General features: G+C 41.9%; 1 protein-coding gene across 1 annotated transcript in view; it reads right to left on the bottom strand.

Moving 5' to 3' along the window:
• Positions 1–26,051, bottom strand: part of ftsj1 (FtsJ RNA 2'-O-methyltransferase 1) — a 55,850-nt gene that overhangs the window by 8,199 nt on the left and 21,600 nt on the right. The window contains exons 5-7 of the mRNA XM_060935042.1: positions 20,854–20,932; positions 18,749–18,801; positions 18,555–18,608 (exon numbers count right to left, since the gene is read on the bottom strand). Coding sequence (XP_060791025.1) covers positions 18,555–18,608; positions 18,749–18,801; positions 20,854–20,932 — 186 coding nt within the window. The remainder of the gene's footprint in view (positions 1–18,554; positions 18,609–18,748; positions 18,802–20,853; positions 20,933–26,051) is intronic.

The raw sequence follows: 26,051 nt of genomic DNA, 5'->3' as shown, positions 1-26,051 counted from the left end.
TAAAATCCCGCGAATATGTGAATTCGCGAATACTGAACCGCGAATAGGCGGGGGTCTACTGTAATTTATAAATCTCAAAAACTGATATTCTATTCACAATAGAACATAGACAACATATCAAATGTCGAAAGTGAGATATTTTGAAATTTCATGCCAAATATTGGCTCATTTGAAATTTCATGACAGCAACACATCTCAAAAAAGTTGGGACGGGGCAATAAGAGGCTGGAAAAGTTAAAGGGACAAAAAAGGAACAGCTGGAGGACCAAATTGCAACTCATTAGGTCAATTGGCAATAGGTCATTAACATGACTGGGTATAAAAAGAGCATCTTGGAGTGGCAGCGGTTCTCAGAAGTAAAGATGGGAAGAGGATCACCAATCCCCCCCAATTCTGCGCCGACAAATAGTGGAGCAATATCAGAAAGGAGTTCGACAGTGTAAAATTGCAAAGAGTTTGAACATATCATCTACAGTGCATAATATCATCAAAAGATTCAGAGAATCTGGAAGAATCTCTGTGCGTAAGGGTCAAGGCCAGAAAACCATACTGGGTGCCCGTGATCTTCGGGCCCTTAGACGGCACTGCATCACATACAGGCATGCTTCTGTATTGGAAATCACAAAATGGGCTCAGGAATATTTCCAGAGAACATTATCTGTGAACACAATTCACTGTGCCATCCGCCATTGCCAGCTAAAACTCTATAGTTCAAAGAAGAAGCCGTATCTAAACATGATCCAGAAGCGCAGACGTCTTCTCTGGGCTGTGGCAAAGTGGAAAACTGTTCTGTGGTCAGACGAATCAAAATTTGAAGTTCTTTATGGAAATCAGGGACGCCGTGTCATTCGGACTAAAGAGGAGAAGGACGACCCAAGTTGTTATTAGCGCTCAGTTCAGAAGCCTGCATCTCTGATGGTATGGGGTTGCATTAGTGCGTGTGGCATGAGCAGCTTACACATCTGGAAAGACACCATCAATGCTGAAAGGTATATCCAGGTTCTAGAGCAACACATGCTCCCATCCAGACGATGTCTCTTTCAGGGAAGACCTTGCATTTTCCAACATGACAATGCCAAACCACATACTGCATCAATTACAGCATCATGGCTGTGTAGAAGAAGGGTCCGGGTACTGAACTGGCCAGCCTGCAGTCCAGATCTTTCACCCATAGAAAACATTTGGCGCATCATAAAACGGAAGATACGACAAAAAAGACCTAAGACAGTTGAGCAACTAGAATCCTACATTAGACAAGAATGGGTTAACATTCCTATCCCTAAACTTGAGCAACTTGTCTCCTCAGTCCCCAGACGTTTACAGACTGTTGTAAAGAGAAAAGGGGATGTCTCACAGTGGTAAACACAGCCTTGTCCCAACTTTTTTGAGATGTGTTGTCATGAAATTTAAAATCACCTAATTTTTCTCTTTAAATGATGCATTTTCTCAGTTTAAACATTTGATATGTCATCTATGTTCTATTCTGAATAAAATATGGAATTTTGAAACTTCCACATCATTGCATTCCGTTTTTATTTACAATTTGTACTTTGTCCCAACTTTTTTGGAATCGGGGTTGTAGATTTCCCTCTGGAGCAGGCATGAGACGAGTCTCTACATCACACATCCGACCAAGTGAGAGTAAATCAATGGTCAGAACCTCTAGCCAAGCGCTGCACTCTCCCAATTGTACTTTTTAATAATTAGAGGTAGGATGTGTTGTGTGATGCAGGACACTCAAACCAGAGAGCAGCTAACACAATTACTGATTCCCAAAAGCCGCAGGGAACTCCTCTTCCATGCAGCTCACTATAACCCAATGGCTGGTCACCTGGGGTAAGACAAAAACATTAACCTGACTCATGGCCCAGTTCTACTGGCCAGGGATTCGTGGGGGTGTCTGCAGGTAGTGTACAATATGTCGTGAGTGCCAACTGATAAATCCAGCTGCCACTTCAAAAACACCACTGCACCCTCTTCCCCTAATCGAGACCCCCTTCAGAAGAATTGTGATGGATCTCATTGGGCCATTAGATCAGACTGCTTGAGGGCATTGCTTTAGTTTAGTCCTGGTGGATTATCCAATGCAAATCAGGAAGCAATGCCACTGCATAACATTTCAGCATGCAGTGTCACAGAGACACTTTAAAATTATCTCCCAAGTCGGGATTCCGAAAGAAACCCTGACTGATCAAGGCACTATGTTTATGTCATGCACACTTTGCAAAATTTATGAGTTATTGGAGATTAAAATCAATCCACCTGTCCCTTCACATCCTTGCACTGACAGAACTCAGTTTCACCTGAAAATGCCACAACACTGACAGTCCTCGCCACCTCCTTCTCCTTCTCTCACCTTCCAACTGTATGGTCATCAGGGTGGTGGCACTGGTTTGTTGATCTCTGAAATCATGGAAGTTTTCACCTCTTCCACTCTCCCACCTCTACAGCTCCTTTGAATTTCACTCTGTTTCAATCTCTTCTCCTGTTAACCTGTTTGTCATTGTTGTCTATTGCTCTCCTGGCCCTGTGGGATGTTTCTTTGATGAACTGGACATCCTACTCAGGTCCTTCCCAGACAACGGCACCCCACTGATGCTCCTGGGAGACTTTAACCTTCACCTAGAAGCCTGCCACTTCGCTGTCTTCCTCCCACTACTTTGATCTCTCCCAACTGCACTCACCTCCAAACTAAAAAACTGGCAACCTTCTAGACTTGGTCTTCCTCAGAAACTGCTCCACCTCAGATCCCACAGTTACCCCTCTCCATCTGTCTGACCACTGCTTCATTTTATTTTCCCTCCCCCTCCTACACCCACTGTTACAGTCTGCCATAACCTCTGCTCCTTCTCTCCCTCCTCTCTTACCTCCTCAGTCACAGCTTCCTTCCCCCACTGAATCTGCTGCATCTTCTCTGCTCTCCTCATCACTTGACATATTATCTCCTCATCTCCAAGCTAGCAAGATCTTCCCCTCCTAGTCCCTGGATGTCTGAAACACTTTGCTCCAACAGAAGCAGCCTATGAGCAGCAGAGAGGAAGTGGAGAAAATCCAGGGCTCCTGCTGGCCTGTCTCACTCCCAGTCCCTTCTTGCTGAGTTCACAGCTTCACTAAAGTTAACCAAGATCTAGTTATCACTCCTGAAATTCATAGCTCCATCTCCAACCCTCATCAACTGTTTTGTTTTCTCTTTTCTCCTCAACGCTCCAACAGCTGCACCTCAGTCCTCCACCACTGCAGAATACTTTGTGGTCTTTTTTGAGGAAAAGATCATGGCCATCCACAACTCCTTCACCACCCTTGCCCCACCTGCCCCGTCTCTTTCCCCTTGCTCTCTGCTTTTTATCCCCTTTCCACTTCTGAGGTCTCCCAGCTCCTGCTCTCTCACCATTCTATCACCTGTGCCCTTGACCCTGTCCCCTCATCTCTCCTCCAGACCATCACTCCTGACATCCTCCCATTTATCACTTCCCGTCAACTCCTCCTTGTTCTCTGGATGCATTCCCTCCAGCTTCAAAATGTACCCCACCCTAGACTCTTCGGTCTTCCAGAACTACTGACCAGTTTCTCTTCTCCCCTTCCTATCAAACACACTTGAGCATACTGCTGTTAACCAAGTCTCCTCTTTTCTCTCTCAGAACAACTTCCTGGATCCTCACCAGGCTAGCTTCTGAGACTGCACTTTTTTCCATCAATGAAGCACTTCGTGCAGCATACGCCACCTCCCTGTCCTCGGTCCCGATTCTCCTAGACCTCACTGCTGCATCGGACACTGTTGATCACACCCTCCTCCTGTCATCACTGTCAACTCTGGGGAGCTGTGGGACAGCCCTAGACTGTTTCAAGTCCTACCTCTCTGGTCACTCTTTCCAGGTTACCTGATCTGGTACCATATCAGCACCACACCTACTTACTACTGATGTCCCTCAAGGTTCAATCCTTGGTCCATTTCTCTTCTCCATCTACACCCAGTCTCTCACCCCAATTATCTTTGCTCATGGTCTATCCTACTGCTGCTATGCTATGGACACCCAATTGTGTGGGGTGGCATGGTGGTGTAGTGGTTAGCACGGTCGCCTCACAGCAAGGAGGTTCCGGGTTCGAACCCAGCGGCTGGCGAGGGCCTTTCTGTGTGGAGTTTGCATGTTCTCCCAGTGTCTGCGTGGGTTTCCTCCGGGTGCCCCACAATCCAAAGACATGCAGTTAGGTTGACGTGGGGTGGCCTTGGGCTGAGGTGCCCTTGAGCAAGGTACCTGACCCCTGACTGCTCCCTGGGCACTCTGGTGTGGCTGCCCACTGCTCTGTGTGCGCGCGCGTGTGTGTTCACTGCTTCAGATGGGTTAAATGCAGAGGATGAATTTCACTGTGCTTGAAGTGTGCATGTAACAAATAAAGGTTTCTTATTCTTCTCTTTTCCTCCTTCTGACACACAGGTCTCTGATAGCCTGCCTGACATCCAGAGCTGGATAGACAAGCATCACCTGCAGCTCAACCCAGCCAAGACAGAAGTGATCTACAACCCCGATTCCAAAAAAGTTGGGACAAAGTACAGATTGTAAATAAAAACGGAATGCAATGATTTACAAATCTCAAAAACTGATATTGTATTTACAATAGAACATAGACAACATATCAAAATGTTGAAAGTGAGACATTTTGAAATTTCATGCCAAATATTGGCTCATTTGAGATTTCATGACAGCAACACATCTCAAAAAAAGTTGGGACAGGAGCAATAAGAAGCTGGAAAAGTTAAAGGTACAAAAAAGGAACAGCTGGAGGACCAAATTGCAACTCATTAGGCCAATTGGCAATAGGTCATTAACATGACTGGGTATAAAAAGAGCATCTTGGAGTGGCAGTGGCTCTCAGAAATAAAGATGGGAAGCAAGGAGGTTGCTTCCTTGCACCAATCCCCCCAATTCTGCACCAACAAATAGTGGAGCAGTATCAGAATGGAGTTTTACAGTGTAAAATTGCAAAGAGTTTGAACATATCATCATCTACAGTGCATAATCAAAAGATTCAGAGAATCTGGAAGAATCTCTGTGCGTAAAGGTCAAGGCCGGAAAACCATACTGGGTGCCCGTGATCTTCGGGCCCTTAGACGGCACTGCATCACATACAGGCATGCTTCTGTATTGGAAATCACAAAATGGGCTCAGGAATATTTCCAGAGAGCACAATTCACCGTGCCATCCGCCGTTGCCAGCTAAAACTCCAGTTCAAAGAAGAAGCCATATCTAAACATGATCCAGAAGCATCTCCACCCCTGGACATCATCATCTCTTTGGGGGACATCTCTAGGTCACCTTCACCAAGTGCAAAGAACCTAGTGTTTGACAACAGATTCTCCTCCTCTGTGAACATCGCTGCAGTGACCCAGATGTGTAGCTTCCTCCTCTACAACTTCCAAAAAATCCACCCTTTTCTGACTTGCTTCTTCCTGGTCCAAGCACTGACCCTCTCCTGCTTGGGCTACTACAACTCCCTCCTTGCTGGATTTTCAGCATCTGCCATCAGACCCCTGTAGCTCATCCAGAATGCTGCAGCCCACCTGGTGTACAACCTTCCCCATTCCTCCCACATTACCCCTCTGCTTGCTGCCCTGCCTACCTATTACAGCTTATATCAAGTTTAAGACATTGATACTAGCTTACCATGCTGTCAAGGGGCTTAGGCCAGCATACCTCCAGAGACTGATCTGCCCCTACACACCAGCCAGATCCCTATGCTCTGCTACTACTGGTCGCCTGGCCCCTCGTCTTCTACGCTCCTGCCTAGCCTGCTCAAGACTGCTATCTTTCCTGGCTCCCCATTGGTGGAATGACCTTCCTACTGAGGTCAGAACTGGTGACTCCCTAACCACCTTTAAGCGCAGACTGAAGACTCATCTCTTCAGAGTGCATCTCTCCCCTGCCTACTGTGATTCATGTAATAATAATAATAATAATAATAATAATAATAAATTTATATAGCGCCTTTCAAAAAACCCAAGGACGCTTTACAATTATAGACAAGGAAAGAAAAAATAAATAAAAATATAATAAAAAGTAAAAAGTCCACCAAGTAGGGGTCAGGATGTAATTCCTGTGGTGTAGCAGCCACAGTCCCACCAAAAGGCGCACGAAAACAAGTCCCACATCTCCAGCACCGCCGCCGTGACGCCATCAGCAACATCGCTCGAACACCACGCCGTGGATCCACACAGCGAGCAGAGAAGCTCCGCCACGCAGAGCGCTGGTGTGTCCCAAACCGCCTGCACAGCCGCCACGACGCCACCGAGCAACATCGTTCGGAACATCACGCCAAGTACTGGTCTTGATCAACCCAGGCTGTGTACTGTCCAGCCTGGAGTTAGCGTTGGAGTTTTATTTTTCCTCTATTTAGTTGTACCATATCAGCTCATTTGTATGGTTGAATTGTTTTCCTTCACTGTTGACCGAGTATTGCTACTTCAACAGAACATTACACAAAGTGTTATTCTGTTACTTATTCAGTTGGCAGTAAAGCTGTCTTGTCTAGAAGTTCAACACTTCTTGTATGTCACTCGGGATAAGAGCATCTGCTAAATGCCATGTAATATAATGTAAACCAGGGAATGAGGATGTCCCTGTGGCACTGGCAATGATAATTCTGGAGAGGGAGGAGCTGGGGCCGGAATTAAAAACAAAATCCACTGCACGATCCACCCTGGTGGAGACCACCTCTGGCAGGCCCAAGTTGCAGAGGTTGCAGATGGAGTTTTCCGATGTGTTCTCGCCTCTTCCCAGTCACACTCACTTCATAGAACACCACGTTAAGACGCCCCTGGGGTGGTGGTGTGTAGCTACTCTTACAGCTTACCCAAACACACACACCAAAAAAAAAACAAAAAAACACTGTAGTTCAGGACAAACACAAGGCCATGCTCAAGATGGGAATAATTGAGGAGTTGCACAGCGATTGGAGCAGCCTGGTAGTTTTGGTGCCCAAAATTGACGGGTCAGTCCAGTTCTGTGTGGCAGTGTTGTAGTCACGTCACTAAACCTCGAGTCCGAATCCAGTCTTGAGTCTCCAGTGTTCAAGTCATTAAAGAAAATTTCAAGTTGAGTCCAAGTCGAGTCCACTAATGATCCGAGTCGAGTCCGAGAACAAGACTCCAACCACACCATTGGACTAGGCATATCAGGTGAAAATTCAAATTCAATCCACATCACTTAAAGCTGCTCTCACTGAATTCAGAAATGACTGCAGAACAACATACTTTTTACAGAATTAAAATGTTTATCCTTTCTTGAGATATTACAAATCAAAGATTGAAAAAACAGCTTAAATTTTTTGAAAACTGACGTAATATGATGCATTAGGATAACATGGTCCAAAATGGGCCTTGTTAACGAATGAGATCAAATGTTTAATAACCCCCCCCCCCTCAGATATTTACATGGAAATTGGCAGGCACATAGATGGTTGTATACCAAATACAAAGTTTAAAAATTAGTAAAAAACAATTATGCAAATTAATATTTTATTAGTATTATGGTAATTAGGTTAAAATGTTAAATCGGTACACTCTCTTCTTCAAAGTTTCACCAAATGGCTTTATTTCTGCAATATAAAGCTGATCTTAACTCTCATTTATACATCACAAAGAAGGAGAAATCAATGTTAATTAAAAAAATATGCATAAATAAGCATTGAATGGCAAACGTGAGACAGACATTCTCAAAATAAAAAAAAAGGTAATAAAAGGATATTTCTAATAACCTCTTTGTGCTCTGTAGGCCTTTGTATTTCTCAAAAGTAGGGCCAACTAGTGTTTATTTCGATTAATATTCACACAGTTTTCAAGGGTAACCTCAAAAAAACTGTGACTGACGTCCAATAAACAATTCCAATTAACTGAATTGAAATTGACACACTCGCGTTTCTGACTTCCGGTTTTTAAAAATCTCATTCCAACCACTAAGATCTCAATATTTATCAAACCAGCTACTGTTATATTCTAAAATAGTTATTTATTTACATGAAAATCTGTTTGATTTGAAAAAATAAGTCAGTAAAACTATGAAAACTCACTTCAAAAGTCTGTGAATCCTATCAAAACTAGCAGACGGGACATTTTGCTGAATACTTCATCAGGAACAGTGAGTGCTAGAGAACATCCCTATAAAAGTTCTGATTGATATTTATAAGTAATCCAGTCGGAAGCCGATCAGAAGAGAGCCTGACCACTTTCCCGTGACTCAAAAAGCACCGGCAGTTTCCCGACATCAGGCAAGCAGAGAATGGACTCTGTTGTACCAACTTCAACCTGCTGTTACTCTCAAAGTACTGAACAGATCTTAACGAGATAAATTTCTTTGGAAAGCAGAAATTACATGCTTTTTAATGATAGTATTCACAATAGAAAATATTCAAGGACTTCAGCAATGACAGATTTGGAAACTTAAATGAGCGTCTACATGCACAATTTTCACAGCACAGCCAGTGAGCATCCGATATGCCTAATTTGACAGTGACTGTCGCTGCCTTTCTGTGAAACTGTTTATGGCACACGTGCGAGAGTCCGCTTGGCACGTGCGCGCTGTCCGGAGCACGCCCGAGAGTCTCTCTGATGCACGCGCCAAGGTGTGCAGGTGTGACACTCTTGCATGAAATTCGTACAAAAAATAATGTAGACATAAATGTTTTATGCCAAATTATTATGACATGTTACAAAAAATATAAAGAAAAAATTCAGAGTCTTCGTCTCCAATTTACGAGTCCTAATGCAGTTAATGTGCAAGTCCAAGTCATCAGTGCTCAAGTCATGAGTCCTTAAAATTAGGGCATGAGCTGGACTCGAGTACTACAAGCCTGCTGTGTGGACTATCGCAAGGTCAATGCAGTGTCTAAATTCGATACAGACCAAATACCTCGTAATTGATGAACTCCTTGATCGGTTCAGCACAGCTCATTTTTATTTGACACTGTATCTAACCAAGGGATATTGGCAGATCCCCTTGACTCCTCCATCCCAAGATAAAACTGCCTTTTTCACCCCGTTTGCCTTACACCAATTTGCCACCCTTTCATTCTGGTTATTCAGGGCTCCCACAACAAGTCAGTGGCTCATGGACAAAATCTTCTGTCCACATGCCATTTATACCACAGCCTACCTCAACGACATTATATACAGTAATGATTGGCCGCAGTACATAAAACACCTCAGGGCCATGCTAGAGTTGTTGAGGCATGTGTAACTCATGGTTAACCCAAAGAAGTGTGGAATTGGCTGGGTGGAAGTATGGTATCTCGGCTTCCACCTGGGTCATGGGCAGGTGCATCCCCAAATTGAAAAGACTGCAGAAATTGCAGCCTCCCCAGGGCCAAAGATCAAAAAGGGCACGAGACAGTTCCTGGAGCTGCCTGGCTACTATCGTAGGTTCATGCCTAATTATTCAGACAATCACCAGCCCACTGACTGATCAAAAGTGGACACCAGATCCGGTTTGGTGGACGGAGCCATGCCAACAGACCTTGACCCAGGTAAAAGCTGCACTGTGTGGTGGGCCCCTTTTGCATTTCCTTGACTTCTCTCTCCCCTTTATTTTGCAGACTGACACATTGGACAGAGGGCTGGGGCCATTTTGTCCTAAACAGTGGAGGGACAGGCACACCTGGTGCTGTAGATAAGCCACAAACTCTCCATGCAAGAGATGAAGTACAGCACCATTGAGAAAGAAGGCTTGGCCATTAAATGTGCAGTCCTCACCCTCTGTTACTACCTGCTGGGATGCCCTTTTACCCCTCTGTTTGGATCATGCCCTGCTCCAGTGGCTTCACTGCATGACGGATGCCAATGCACGGCTCACCTGTTGGTATCTAGTATTACAGCCTTTTAAATTAGAGGTGGTCCACAAGCTGGGGGTGCAGATGGTGGTGGTGGACTACCTCTCCTGTCCAGGGGGGAAGGGGAGTCAGTTGCAGGCCTGATGGCTCCCCGGCCTGAGTCGGGGTACATGGCAGCAGGTGTGTGATAAAGTACTGGTTTGTGAATGGAGAGCGAAGCTAGGGAAGGCGAGTGGCAAAGTGCTCATACCTGTTGGTAATTAGTGTGCTGTGTCTATGTTGCAGTGACAGAGTGGCGAAGTGAGTTTTTCCTTGAGCCAGCATGTTGACAGCACCTCTCTGTGCGTGCACGCATGCCTTGTTTGTTTGTAGAGCTCTGAAAAGCGAATGCCCTTTTTGTTTAATAAAAAACAAGAGACTGACCCAAACCCACCTGCCCGTGTATTTCAGGTCCTTCCCAATCAGGGAAGCTTTACAATGGTTTTAAATTGCATTTGTGACAAACTTTGTTCACAGACGATGGTTTTCAGAAATGTTTGAACCCATACAGCATTTTCCACTATAGAATTGTTTACATTTTTAATGCAGTGTTGTCCAAGGGCCCAAAGATCAAATTAAAATTTTATTCATCATATACACAAATCATACATAGTACAACATGAAGTGAAAAGCTTATTACAATGCTCCACAAGTAGTAAAGGTAGTTGGAAAAAAGGAAAAGTAGTAAAAAGAAAGTAAGTAAAAAAGAATGCCATAAATAGAATAAAAAAAAATGAGGGAATGCTCTGCAGAACATACACAATATACAGAATATGTATAAATATATTTCGCACTAAAGACAGATGCACTTGAAACCGAAATACATGTTGCACTGTAGTATATGAACTTGCACAAAAAGGCACAATTGCAGTAGAAATGTACTGCATATATTGCACTTTAGTGAGATGGAATTACATGAAGAGGTGTAAGAGATGGGAGAATGAAGGTGGTGAAACCTAGTTATTGTTAATTATTGTCTGTTATCGTCCTGGTTAAGAGCCTGAATGGTCTGAGGAAAGAAGCGCCTCTTTATCTTCTCCATGTTAACCTTAAGGGAGTGAAACTGCTTCCCTGCCCTCAACAGAGAGAAGAGTCCATATTTAGGATGGCAGCAGTCCTTCATTATCTTCCTGGCTTTGGACCAGCACTGCTTGGTGTAAATAGACTGTAGGTCAGAGAGCTTGGTGTGGATGAGGTGCTTGGCTGATCACACCACTCTCTGGAGAGCCAGTCAGTCCTGCATGGTGCTGTTCCTAAGCCAGGTGGAGATATTTCCCATCAGGATGATCTCGATGGTACAGGAGTGAAAGTTCCTCAGCACCCTCAGTGGAAAATAGAAGTCTCTGAGACATCTTAGATAGAACAGATGCTGGTAGGCATTCTTAACCAGGATGGTGATGTGGCAAGACCATGACAGGTCTTGCATGATGTGAACACCCAGGTCCCAAAAACTATCCACTCTCTCCACTGGGGTCCCATTGATGTTAAGGGGCTTGTAGTTCTTCCCCTGCTTTGTGCAGAAATCCACAATAAGCTCCTTTGTCTTGCTGATGTTTAAGAGGAGGTTGTTATTCTGACACCAGATCTCCAGGTTTCTGAACTCCTCCAGGTAGGCCTCCTCATTTTTATCCAAGATCAGGCCTACCACAACAGTGTCGTCAGCAAACTTGACAATGGTGGTGAAGTCTGATGAGGCTATGCAGCCATATGTGTACAGAGAGTACAGCAGGGGAGCGCCAATGCTGAGGGTGATTTTGACTGAATAAGCTGCCTTCAGAACAAGTAGTTAAATATTATACCATAGTCAAGATGACTGCTCTTTTTGAAGATTAGAAGAGCAGCAAAAAAAAAAAAAGAAAAAAAAAACAAATAGGACAGCTGCATTGACAACCTTACTTAACCTCCTAAGGCCCAAGCTGTTTTTTTTTTTTTTACATGCATTTTTTATTTCTCTTTGCTATTTGGGCTTATTAGAACCTGATTAGAATAAAAACTAAGCATCATCTTTTGATAAGATCTACTTTTAGAGAAAAAGTATGTCCACATATGTGGATTCTTGTTCCGAATTTCCATAAAGTGCTGTCCACGCATGTGACTGCTAAAGGCCTCTGCATGCTCTTGCGACAAGGCTTTCGCAGATAGCTTTTCGCAGACAGTTGTAATTTATTGTTGAGCGGGGAGTAAAGGCGTGCGCGATGTTATTCACCGGCACAACGCAAGGGGGTGCGAAGTCGCTAGGAGTAGTTGGTGGGTGTGGTTAGTGGAGTGTTTATCCTCCGGTTACTTATAATGACTAGAACTTTTTTTTTATAATGACTAGAACTGAAGTCGTATAGATGTACGTACTTCCTCAATCAACCGCTCTTCATGCTGCTCCATCTTCGCTCATGTTTTTAAAAATGCCGGTCGTGAAAACAAAACAAACCGGGAAAGTAGGGAAGCGGAAGTGCGTGTACAGCGGATGTAGAGTGGACCAATCAGAGCCCTCTTGTCTGCGGCGCTGTCTGTGAGGCTTCTGTGGTGGTCACAATTTTTGGGAGGTGCGCGCAGAGCGTCTGCGAAGGTGGGGGGGCTACGCAGACACTGTCTGCGAGGACTGGGTTGTCAGCATAAATTGGCCTTAAGCCCTAGGAGGTTAACTCCACTTCTAATCTTGAAAGGCTTTGATGATCCACTGTTGTGAATGACATTTTGAAGATGGTTTTCATGAAATGACAATGTTAAGAAGCTTCAGAGGACATCCAATCTTGTCAAGTATTATCTATTGTGTGTCACAACTGATGAGATGAAATGCTTTGGTTAGGTCGTTGAAGGTAATATGAAGTGGCATGTTCTGTTCTCTGCATTTTTCCTCAGGAGTTGGTGGAGCGAGAGGGAACCCCCCCCAAAAAAAAAAAAAAACCACATCAATGGTAGAGTGGCATTCTCCTAAACCACATTGAGAATCTGAGTACATCGTTTACTAGGATGGCAAGGTGATCATGAACCATTCTTGTTCAGATGTTTGATGTTCAGCAAAGAAATGCCTATAGTTGTTACATTCTTTTCTAGATCCTTTGTTTTTGTAAAATACAATAAATGTTAGCGTTTTGGAGCTCTTGAGGGGTATCTGTTGACCAGCACTTGAAGCATACCATGTAGTGCTTCAGATGGGTTAAATGCAGAGGATGAATTTCACTGTGCTTGAAGTGCGCATGTGACAAAGGTTTCTTCTTCTTCTAGTGGTTTCAGGAGAGTTACTTTGCATTGTTTAATGACTTTGGGTGGTATGCCATCATCTCCTGAAGCTTTACCTTTAGGAAGCTTATCAATAGCTTTCTTGAGATCTTGAATGGTTGGCTCATCATCAAGTTCTGGCAGTTTTGAGAAGACCAGGATTCAATGGGGTGCCTTTTGCAAGACAAGTTGGTCATTGGAGTACGGCTCATAAAAGTACTCAGCTCATTGTTCTAACTGTTGTTTAGGGTCTAGAATCACTTCACCATCTTTAGAGTTGATGGGCAATAATTTGCAAATGTTGTCAACCAGTTGCTTTTTTGATTCCTTCATTCATTTTTCTGCATTGCCCAAGTTTAATGCTTCTTGAATCTGTACACTTAAATCTATCCAGTACTGGTTTGCACACTGTCTGGCTTTGGCCTAGAAATTGTTCAGGGTGCAGGTTTGCAAGAGTAAGGCTAGTCGGATGATTGTTGTACTCAAGGAATGCTGTTCTCTTGGTTTCTCTGAGAGGGTCCAGAACTTCTTTGTATTCATTGTACCAGTCTTGGGATTTGGGAGGTTTTTTTTTCTACCAAAAGCATGCAAAGCGGCATCATGTACAGTGGTGCTTAAAGTTTGTGAACCCTTTAGAATTTTCTGTATTTCTGCATAAATATGACCTAAAACATCATCAGATTTTCACACAAGTCCTAAAAGTGAATAAAGAGAACCCAGTTAAACAAATGAGACAAAAATATTATACTTGGTCATTTATTTATTGAAGAAAATGATCCAATATTACATATCTGTGAGTGGGAAAAGTATGTGAACCTTTGCTTTCAGTATCTGGTGTGACCCCCTTGTGCAGCAATAACTGCAACTAAACATTTCTGGTAAATGTTGATCAGTCCTGCACACCAGCTTGAAGGAATTTTAGCCCATTCCTCCATACAGAACAGCTTCAACTCTGGGATGTTGGTGGGTTTCCTCACATGAACTGCTCACTTCAGGTCCTTCCACAACATTTCAATTGGATTAAGGTCAGGACTTTGACTTGGCCATTCCAAAACATTAACTTTAGGCTACATCCACACGACAACGGCAACGAGATGTTATTTAAAAATATATCGCGTCCAAATGGGCAACGATCAGTAAAATATCAGGTCCATATGGCAACGCAACGCTTGCTGAAAACGATGCAATACACATGCCACACCTCTAGGGGCGCTGTAAGACAGTCCCTTCGGAGACACCAGAACAATAGAAGTAAGGACGCATGCGCATAAACTATTATGCGCGAGACTTCATATTAGCCACAAAGTCAGGAAAATCTGTTCGTAAAATTACATTATAATGACCAAATACAATGAAAAGTATTTTTCCAGTCTCACCTGTGAAAGGTAATCCCATGTGATCTCGTTTGGACGGCAAACCTGTTGGTACAGTTAAACGCAGCTAATTTTTATTCTCCGCTTTGGCGAATATGAATATGAATATGGCAGCGAGGATGACGTATGATTCTACGCGGAAGGCGGCGTCTTTAATGGTCCGGAATAAATTGAATGCTACACATTGATGGATTAATTTGCTCCTCTACGCCCTTTTTGAGGAATGTATTGTCGGACTTAAACCAACATCTGAAGAGGTGAGATCGCTCCTTTTTTTCCCTATTTTTGCTGGCGGGATTGACTCTGCCCTAAGGGCAGAGTCTCTCTCTCTCTCTCTCTCTCTCTCTCTCACTTTGCACCATTACACAATAAATATTCACAGTGAAAATATTTTGTAAGCGCGTTTCATGAACCAAGTTATAGGATTTGTTGACAACTCGCATCGCAATGAGAAGATCATTGGCACTACTGGTGTTAAGAATCAGACCATTTCATAAATGAATATTTTGCTGTAGAGCTGCAGTGTTTGTACAATTGCATGTTTTTGCTTCACTATTACTGTCACTATTCTGCTTCTTGCATTACTACTGTGAACTAACACTGAACATAATAATAATAATATCCAAGCTCGTGTTTCACTCTCACTAGTGCTCTGTAAGGCTTTTTCCTGGTGATATTCGTTACACTTCTACCCGGCGTGAAGCACTCACAGTCATGTGGTTGTGACGTCATCGTAAACAAATCCGTTCTACTCATCCAGACGACTTCACAACGGCAACGTTGCCAGATCTTTCCACTCTGGAACCCGTTATCAAAAAGATTGCGTTTTGGGCACCCAAAACGCCGGTGCCGTGTGGACGCCAGGCCTAAATGATAAGCAATTGTATCGGAGTCACCTGAATCCGTTGCCGTGTGGACAGGGCCTTATTCTTCTTTAACCATTCTTTGGTAGAACGACTTGTGTGCTTAGGGTCGGTGTCTTGCTGCATGACCCACCTTCTCTTGAGATTCAGTTCATGGACAGATGTGCTGACATTTTCCTTTAGAATTCGCTGGTATAATTCAGAATTCATTGTTCTATCAATGATGGCAAGCCATCCTGGCCCAGATGCAGCAAAACAGGTCCAAACCATGACACTCCCACCACCATGTTTCACAGATGGGATAAGGTTCTTATGCTAGAATGCAGTGTTTTCCTTTCTCCAAACATAATGCTTCTTATTTAAACCAAAAAGTTCTATTTTGTTCTTATCCGTTCACAAAACATTTTTCCAATAGCCTTCTGGCTTGTCCACGTGATCTTTAGCAAACTGCAAACGAGCAGCAATGTTCTTTTTGGAGAGCAGTGCCTTTCTACTTGCAACCCTGCCATGCACACCATTGTTGTTCAGTGTTCTCCTGATGGTGGACTCATGAACATTAGCCAATGTGAGAGAGGCCTTCAGTTGCTTAGAAGTTACCCTGGGGTCCTTTGTGACCTTGCCGACTATTACACGCCTTGCTCTTGGAGTGGTCTTTGTTGGTCGACCACTCCTGGGGAGGGTAACAATGGTCTTGAATTTCCTCCATTTGTACACAATCTGTCTGACTGTGGATTGGTGGAGTCCTAACTCTTTAGAGATGGTTTTGTAACCTTTTCCAGCCTGATGAGCATCAACAACGCTTTTTCTGAGGTCCTCAGAAATCTCTTTTGTTTGTGCCATGATACACTTCCACAAACATGTTATGAAGATCAGACTTTGATAGATCCCTGTTCAATGGGGTGCCCACTCTCACCTGATTGTCATCCCATTGATTGAAAACACCTGACTAATTTCACCTTCAAATTAACCGCTAATCCTAGAGGTTCACATACTTTTGCCACTCACAGACATGCAATATTGGATCAGTTTCCTCAATAAATAAATGACCAATATTTTTGTCTCATTTGTTTAACCGGGTTCTCTTGATCTACTTTTAGGACTTGTGTGAAAATCTGATGTCTAATATTTATGCAGAAATATAGAAAATTCTAAAGGGTTCACAAACTTTCAAGCATTACTGTATGCTGCTGCTTAGATCTTGTCAGTGCTTTCACTGGGTGGTTGAAAGTTCTTATTCAATTGTATATGGAAGGTATTCTAGTTTTTTTTTTGGTCTTTGGTGTTAGCAGCATTGATGGTTTACCTAATGGTTTTACCTGGTGAAACAATGAGTGCGTTTACATGCACATAGAGAAAATTGAATTTCTGCCGCTGCTTGACTGAAATCGAAGTTCTAAATGCCATGGATACACCTTAGCTAGGCTGAAATTGAACTGAACTTGATTTCTCGTAATCGAGCTACATGACCTAGATTATGCGATTTTTGCCGAGCTACTTAGTGCATGTATACCCTATCGAGCTACGTAGTCGAGCTACTTACTTCAGCACTGCCCCTTCCGGAAGTGACGAGTGACGAGACCACAAGCGGGAAACACGACAGCCTCGGTCGGCATGACAACAGTAGTAGCGAGCAGCAGAAGAGGTCAGGAGGAACAAACGAAGGAGAGAAAATGGCGAGCAGAAACGTGCACTTCTGGAGCAATGAGGAGACAGAGTTCATGCTCATTCAGCTTAAGGAGTTGAATATATTAAAATTCATGGACGGGAGAAAAACGCACAATGGAGAACACGGAACTGATAACTTTGTTTACACTCTTGAATAGCTCTTCACGACGACAACCAGAAGTGTACCAACACGATGGGGCGTGTAGCGCCACCTGTGGCTCGGGTGCACAACGTACCTCACACAATAGCTCGATTTCCTTGTGTGCATGTAGGATTGGATTTCTCTGGCACCCCTGCTGGGACCCTTTGCTCGATTACCGACAGCAGCTCGATTTGGATGTGCATGTAAACGTACTGAATGAAGATCTTAGCTTCACTGTTATTAACAGAACATGAGCTGTATCACAGTCTACACTATGATAACCCAAAGCTAAGTTGATATTACTTAGAAAGCTTCTTCTCATCAGGATATAGTCAATTTTGTGCCAATGTTGAGATCTAGGATGACACCAGGTTAGCGTTCTTTTAAATGAAACTCCACAGATTGTGTTTATGACGCAGAGACGGTGATTTGCACATATTGAGACGTTTTCTTTCATCATCATTGACTTGTACCAACACGTGCTAAAATTACCAAAGATTGAGACGTTCTTTGGATGAAATTTTAAGCACAGCTTGGTGTAGTTGGTTGTAACAATTACCAATCATCTTAAACAATATGGGACTTGATCCTCAAATTCTTTGCAATTTTACATGTAGTCTTTCACAAAGTGGTAAACCCCTCTCCCCAGCGTTAGTTCTGAGAAACTCAGCCTCTCTGGGAAGCTCTTTTTGTATCCAATCATGTTACTGACCTGTTGCCAATTAACCTAAATTTTTTTTTTTTTAAACATTACACAACTTTTTCAGTCTTTCGTTGCTCCTGTCCCAGCTTTTTTGAAAAATGTTGCTGGCAATAAATTTGAAATGAGCATGTATTTTTCAAAAAACATTCTCAATTTTAACATTTGATATGTTGTCTTTGTACCATTTTTAATTAAATATAATATTTCCATGATTTGCAAATCATAGCATTCTGTTTTTATTTACATTTTACACAGCATCCCAACTTTTTTAGAAAAGAGGTTTGCAGATACCTGATCCCTTATGTTTGAGATCATTTACATGTTTTCTCCTATTAAACACCAGTGTAATGGCAGTAACAATGTCCCCCCTATGATATCAGCACAGGATACAGCTGCGACTTTCTCATGGGAATAATGAAAATACAGCAACAACCAACAAATTAGCACCACAATCACTAAGCACATCATAAACACTTCAATATAAACATTTATTGTGTTATATTTCAATTACGTACATATGATTTGACATGCGGAGGCATGTAAATAAAGGCTTGTGAGCTTGTGGGAAATATACAATTCCCCAACTGCGTAGAGTTTCTGGCACTGCAGTTGAGATGCGGGAGACACTAGTGAGTTTCACCTGCCTTTCAAAAACTCTGCTAAGCAGAAATTCATGCTTATGTCTATAAGAGTATCTTTAGTCATTTAGAAATGTTTAAACTTTCGCACAAGCTTACCTTCGCCACAAAGTTTCCTCCAGGTTTTAGAACATGGGTTGTGATATTCAGAGCCTTTAAATACAATGTGAAATTACATTAGTAAAGCAGTTAAAAGTGAACAACACAGTGACTTTTATTTTTTGAGAAAATTTCATTTCTAAAACGCACACTGTAGTAATGCACGTGTCATGTGGAGGTGGACTGATACATACAGCAAGAAGGAGCTGCGCTTGAATGTACTCATCTACATCGTGCAGTCCCGTAACTGCAAATACAAACAAGCAGAGTCAAAACGTCTGATGTTCAATCAGCAGATATACAACCATGTTCACTGTAAAGGCATTAACAAAGGAATTAATGTTGCTATACAAAAAATAATAATAAATAAATAAATAAATAAATAAATAAAACATTTTACAACCCCGATTCCAAAAAAGTTGGGACAAAGTACAAATTGCAAATAAAAACGGAATGCAATGATGTGGAAGTTTCAAAATTCCATATTTTATTCAGAAGAGAACATGGAGGACATATCAAAGATTTCAACTGAGAAAATCTAATCATTTAAAGAGAAAAATTAGGTGATTTTAAATTTCATGACAACACCACATCTCAAAAAGTTGGGACAAGGCCATGTTTACCACTGTGAGACATCCCCTTTTCTCTTTACAAACAGTCTGTAAACATCTGGGCACTGAGGAGACAAGTTGCTCAAGTTTAGGGATAGGAATGTTAACCCATTCTTGTCTAATGTAGGATTCTAATTGCTCAACTGTCTTAGGTCTTTTTTGTTGTCTCTTCCGTTTTATGATGCGCCAAATGTTTTCTATGGGTGAAAGATCTGGACTGCAGGCTGGCCAGTTCAGTACCCAGACCCTTCTTCTATGCAGCCATGATGCTGTAATTGATGCAGTATGTGGTTTGGCATTGTCATGTTGGAAAATGCAAGGTCTTCCCTGAAAGAGACGTCGTCTGGATGGGAGCATATGTTGCTCTAGAACCTGGATATACCTTTCAGCATTGATGGTGTCTTTCCAGATGTGTAAGCTGCCCATGCCACACGCACTCATGCAACCCCATACCATCAGAGATGCAGGCTTCTGAACTGAGCGCTAATAACAACTTGGGTCGTCCTTCTCCTCTTTAGTCCGAATGACATGGCGTCCCCTGATTTCCATAAAGAACTTCAAATTTTGATTCGTCTGACCACAGAACAGTTTTCCACTTTGCCACAGTCCACTTTAAATGAGTCTTGGCCCAGAGAAGACGTCTGAGCTTCTGGATCATGTTTCGATACGGCTTCTTCTTTGAACTATAGAGTTTTAGCTGGCAACGACGAATGGCACGGTGAATTGTGTTCACAGATAATGTTCTCTGGAAATATTCCTGAGCCCATTTTGTGATTTCCAATACAGAAGCATGCCTATATGTGATGCAGTGCCGTCTAAGGGCCCAAAGATCACGGGCACCCAGTATGGTTTTCCGGCCTTGACCCTTACGCGCAGAGATTCTTCCAGATTCTCTGAATCTTTTGATATTATGCACTGTAGATGATGTGTTCAAACTCTTTGCAATTTTACACTGTCGAACTCCTTTCTGATATTGCTCCACTATTTGTCAGCGCAGAATTAGGGGGATTGGTGATCCTCTTCCCATCTTTACTTCTGAGAGCTGCTGCCACTCCAAGATGCTCTTTTTATACCCAGTCATGTTAATGACCTATTGCCAATTGACCTAAATGAGTTGCAATTTGGTCCTCCAGCTGTTCCTTTTTTGTACCTTTAACTTTTCCAGCCTCTTATTGCTCCTGTCCCAACTTTGAGATGTGTTGCTGTCATGAAATTTCAAATGAGCCAATATTTGGCATGAAATTTCAAAATGTCTCACTTTCGACATTTGATATGTTGTCTATGTTCTATTGTGAATACAATATCAGTTTTTGAGATTTGTAAATTATTGCATTCCATTTTTATTTACAATTTATACTTTGCCCCAACTTTTTTGGAATCGGGGTTGTACATTCTAGTCATCAAAAGTGTTTTTCTTTCTGCAAAATAAAGTCCTTAAAAAACTTGATACAGTTTTCTTATTAGGAAATAGAAAGAAGTTGTCGGCAGCATTACAGATCAAGCATGGGAAAATAAACTGAAAAAACAGACTTAGGGATGAAAGAAATCATTCTGATGAAGCAACTTTTGGATTTCCAGCATGTAAATATCGACAAAAAAAACAATACATAGCCAATTACTGACAGCACTAAAATCAGGCCATCTATGAAGAAATGTTAAATGAAGCAAATAATAAAAAACAAAAATACCATCAGGGGCGCCATCACACACCACCAAGTCAGCAGCCTGTCCCTCAAAGTGCCTGATAATCTCCTGAGCTGTAGAAATCTACAACACAATGCCAATAAACATGGTGAAATCTGCACAATCACTACTATTTTCTGGAATATAAGACAAACACCGGGCGGCACGGTGGTGTAGTGGTTAGCGCTGTCGCCTCACAGCAAGAAGGTCCGGGTTCGAGCCCCGTGGCCGACGAGGGCCTTTCTGTGTGGAGTTTGCATGTTCTCCCAGTGTCTGCGTGGGTTTCCTCCGGGTGCTCCGGTTTCCCCCACAGTCCAAAGACATGCAGGTTAGGTTAACTGGTGACTCTAAATTGACCGTAGGTGTGAATGGTTGTCTGTGTTTATGTGTCAGTCCTGTGATGACCTGGCGACTTGTCCAGGGTGTACCCCACCTCTCGCCCATAGTCAGTTGGGATAGGCTCCAGCTTGCCTGCGACCCTGTAGAACAGGATAAAGCGGCTAGAGATAATGAGATGAGAAGACAAACACCACTATAACTTGTCTAAATGGGAAAAATAGCTGCATTTAACTTTTTCCATTTTTAATGTTTGTAAAAATATTACTCAGAATAATATTTAAATAGGCCCAGAAATGTGTTTAGGTTTACAATGTAGTTCTATATTTTACTTTGATAGTTTAGCCCACAGCGCTGTTGAATTCTGGATTCTGATTAGTCAGAATGTGTTGATTAATTTCCTCTCACAGCAATGTAGATTTATATTAATGCACTCATTCTAACATATTATCATTTCTATAGTAATACTTCATTGCCAGAGACTTGTACGCCAGATGCTCGACATGATTTTTGTTATAAAATGCATAATCTTTTATATAGTGAAGTTTTCTGTAAGAAGGCATTTATTTAAGGTTCATGAAAGGAGTGTCAGCAGAGAGTCAGCAGTAATCCTCCAAGTTTTTGCTTTTGCTATTTCTTGTTCACATGACAAGTGGCTTTTCTTGAGGCAGCACGGTGGTGTAGTGGTTAGCACCGTCACCTCACACCATGAAGGTTCTGGGTTCAAGCCAGGCATGAGACCGGCAGGAAAAAAAAAACTGAAAAATAATGAGCGCGCCGAAGGCCCGTCCTTAAAATATAGGCAATGGGGTCCAGTGGAACAAGCCAGAAGCAGTTTGTAATTTTAACATGTATTTGTGGAGCTTCATGAGCCATCATGTAAAAAAAAATGTGCAAGTTTGAAATATTATAAATGTTAAATAAGTACAACTGAATATAATGGTTTATGCCAGTATACTTAACATTCTTGAAAGCAAACAGATCATTGTAATATACAACCCCAATTCCAAAAAAGTTGGGATGCTATGTAAACTGTAAATAAAAACAGAATGATTATTTGCATATCATACAAACCCTATGTTTCACTGAAAATAGTACAAAGACGACATGTCAAATGTTCAAACTGAGATATTTTATTGTTTTTTTTTTTTTTAAATGTGTGTTCATTTTGAATTTGATGTCAGCAACACATTTCAGAAAATTTGGGATGGGGCAACAAAAAGACTGAAAAAGTTGTGTAAGGCTAAAAAAAATTTTTTTTAAATAAATTTGGTTAATTGGCAACAGGTTAGTAACATGATTGGGTCTAAAAAAAAAGAGCATACCAGAGAGGCAGAGTCTCACAGAAGTAAAGATGGGGAGGGGTTCACTGCTCTGTGAAAGACTACGTGGGCAAACAGAGCAACAATTTAAGAATAACGTTCTTCAATGTAAAATTGCAAAGAATTTGGGGATCACATCATCTATGGTACATATCATCATTAAAAGATTCAGAGAATCGGGGAAATCTCTGTATGCAAGAGACAAGGCTGAAAACTGACATTGGATGCCTGTGATCTTCAGGCCCTCAGCCGGCACTGCAAACCCTTTGGTGACTGACCCCTTGAAAATGGTTCCTCCAGGAACCATGACGTTTCAGTTGTCAAGAGAACGGAAAAACTAAAATACAAATACAAATACAAGAGCATTTTGTTTTGTGCACAAGAGCATTGTGACGTATCTTTCTGTTTTTGTATTTTAGTTTTTCCGTTGTCTTGACAACTGAAACGTCATCGTTCCTGGAGGAACCATTTTCAAGGGGTCAGTCACCAAAGGGTTAAAAGCAGACGTGTCTGTAGTGGAAATCACCGTACGGGCTCGGGAACACTTCAGAAAACCATCATCTGTGAAAACAGTTCATTACTGCATCCACAAATGCAACTTAAAACCAGATATAAACAATATCCAGAAACACCGCCACCTTCTCTGGGCCTGAGCTCTTTTACGATGGACTGAGGCAAAGTGGAAAATTGTCCCGAGATCTGACAAATCAAAAGTAGAAATTCTTTTTAGAAAATCATGGACACCACTTCCTTCAGGCTAAAGAGGAAGGGGGGCCATCCAGCTTGTTAGCAGTGCATCTGTGATGGTATGAGGATTAGTGCACATGACATGGGTAGCCTGTACATCTGGGAAGGCATCATTAATGCTGAATGATATAAACATGTTTCAGAGCAATATGCTGCCATCCAGACTAAATCTTTTTCAGGGAAGGCCTTCCTTCTTTCAGCAAGACAATGCCAAACCGCTTTCTGCACATATTAAAACTGCATGTCTCTGTAATAAGAGTCCAGGTGCTAAACTGGCCTGCCTGCAGTCCAGACCTATCTCCCATTTGAAACATTAGGTGCATTATGAAGCGCAAAATACGACAAAGGAGACCCTGAACTGTTGAGCAATTGAAATTGTATATCAGGCAAGAATGGGATGACATTTTCTCTTTCAAAACTACAGCAGTTGCTCTCCTCAGTCCCCAAATGTTTACAGTGTGTAGTTAAAAGTAAAAGGTGATACAACACCGTAGTAAACATGCCTCTGTCCCAGCTTTTCTGAAATGTGTTGCTGACATCAAATTCAAAATGAGCATATATTTTTTCACAAAACAATAAAATTTCTCAGTTTCAACATTTGATATGTTGCCTCAGTGTTTACCACACATTGACGAGACTATGGCGGCCCGCCATAGTCTAATTTGGGCCGCCATAGTCTCAGTCCGCGCCTGCACACACAGCAACACTGGCGCACCCGGCCTGACATTGCGTGCGTTGCCTATCTAAGACAGCATAAGGAGACAACTCTGATAAGCTACATCCTGTCTGCATCTACATGTTAAGGTAAGTTTATACAACTTTATGTAGCCTTTGACACGATTGAGAAGGTGACATTCAGGCTACACTATTGTGCTTTATAGGCATATGGAGAGCGCATTGATCAGACCCTCCAGGATTTCGTGATTTGCAACTTCCACGCAAACTCAACTAATCCCCACGAATTCAGTACGGTGTTGCAATTATATCCAATCACCGCAACTTTCCCGCAAATTTGACCAATTGTTGGCGTCGTCTTGAGGTGATGTCGACAAACTACCTTCCGTCTTACTTCTGTGTATACATTCAAGAAAAGCAGTATGTGCGCAGTGTTGCCAGATTGGGCGGTTTCCCGCCCAATTGGGCGGTTTTAAGTGCATTTTGGCGGGTTTTGAACATATCTTGGGCTGGAAAACGTCAGCAGTATCTGGCAACACTGCATGTGCGAGTCAGTGTTTATGTAGGCTTAAATTCTGTTACTGAAAGTGTTATGTTTACAGTGAAGGACTGTGTGCACTTTACATGTTTTTTTTTTACTTAATACAAGAAATTAATGGATGCCAACGTTTTTGCCAAAATGGTATTTTATTTTCTATTGTTTAGGCAGCTTCAGCATCATACTGTGAGATTCTGTTCAAATTGTTTTTTTTTTCTTCTATGAAGCCTGAGCCATTTATTTTATTAGTTTATAATTATTTAATTTAGTCTTCAGGAGAGCCTGCCTGCACACAGTACTAGTATTAATAGTTTTTTTTCTTACATGAAAGCTGAGGTATTTATATTATATTTTAAGGTAACTTCATGTTGTGCTGTGAGGTTCTATGCACTTTAACTTTTGAACCAACAGGTGCATTTGGATAAGTAAAGCCTATTTTTCTGCATTTTTGTAGTCCTGGTAATCTTTTATATTGGTAAAGTTGTTTATAGGACCATTTCTCAGTGTCTTTTTTTTTTTAATCAATAGTTTTTCAATAATAACTTAATATTTAACATATCACTCAATTTTAATCACAAAAAGAGAAAATCGCAACAATTCCTCACACCTTTCACTTCCTCCCGCAATGTAATTGCAACAAAAACCTAAAAAACACCGCAACTTTCATCGCAATTTTTTGGAAAAACCCCCTGCAACATCAGACATTTTAGTCCGCAACAATCACAAAAAAGGCCCGCAAAATCCTGGGGGGACTGATTGATGGATGATGTTAAGTGCATTGTTTCAGTAAAATTACTTTGTCCATTTTGTACTGGCAAACCTACCTTTTCTGTAAGGCAACAGTAGGCTATTTTGAGGCAATATTAGTTAGCCCTACGTAGTTATCTAATTCATCAAATTAACTTTATCATCCTACCAGGATTGGGTCGTTTCCAAATTCACCGGCGAAGTGCTTCCCGCTTGACATTGTATGTGCGCAGTCTATCCAAGTGATGCAGACGTGAAGTGACAGCAGTGATAAACTAATCTAGGTCTGCATGTACATGTTAAAAGGGAAAAGTAGTCTATTCTAACAGAGAGCGAACTTCGATGCCACTTTTGAGAATTAGTGCTAGTAGCCTTAACGCGATTTGTTAGTTAGACAGAAGACGTTAAATTATTTTTAGCCTTTTCTAATAGGCTACCTTCTAAAGGTGAAGCTATTAGGCCACATAATTAAGGGAATGTAATGTTAGTTACCTACTTAATTAAATTAACTTCTTGACTCGAATTTGATCGTTTTCAAATTTACTGATGAGTGTTTCTCCACTAGCGTAGGCCTTAATGCAACACGGTGAATGTCAGGTGACGATGTCAGTCTTATTGTAGACGCTACAGCTATAACAGAAAATCTCCGATCCTTATTAAACTGATGCTAAATTTGTTTTGTTAATTCAGATTATGAGCATTTTGAATTATTTCAAAAAGAGGGATCAAAGTTCACCTTAGGATGAAGAGGTAGTGACTGAGGTAGGCCTAACATCAACTGCTTGCTGTCTTTGTCAGGATGTCAAATTGGTATAACACTCCTAGCAAGTGAGTGCGA

This window comes from Neoarius graeffei, chromosome 12 (genome assembly GCF_027579695.1).
Source record: "Neoarius graeffei isolate fNeoGra1 chromosome 12, fNeoGra1.pri, whole genome shotgun sequence".
Taxonomy (NCBI): domain Eukaryota; kingdom Metazoa; phylum Chordata; class Actinopteri; order Siluriformes; family Ariidae; genus Neoarius; species Neoarius graeffei.
Note: the sequence above shows the minus strand (reverse complement) of the source record. Positions and strands in the feature narration are given on the sequence as shown.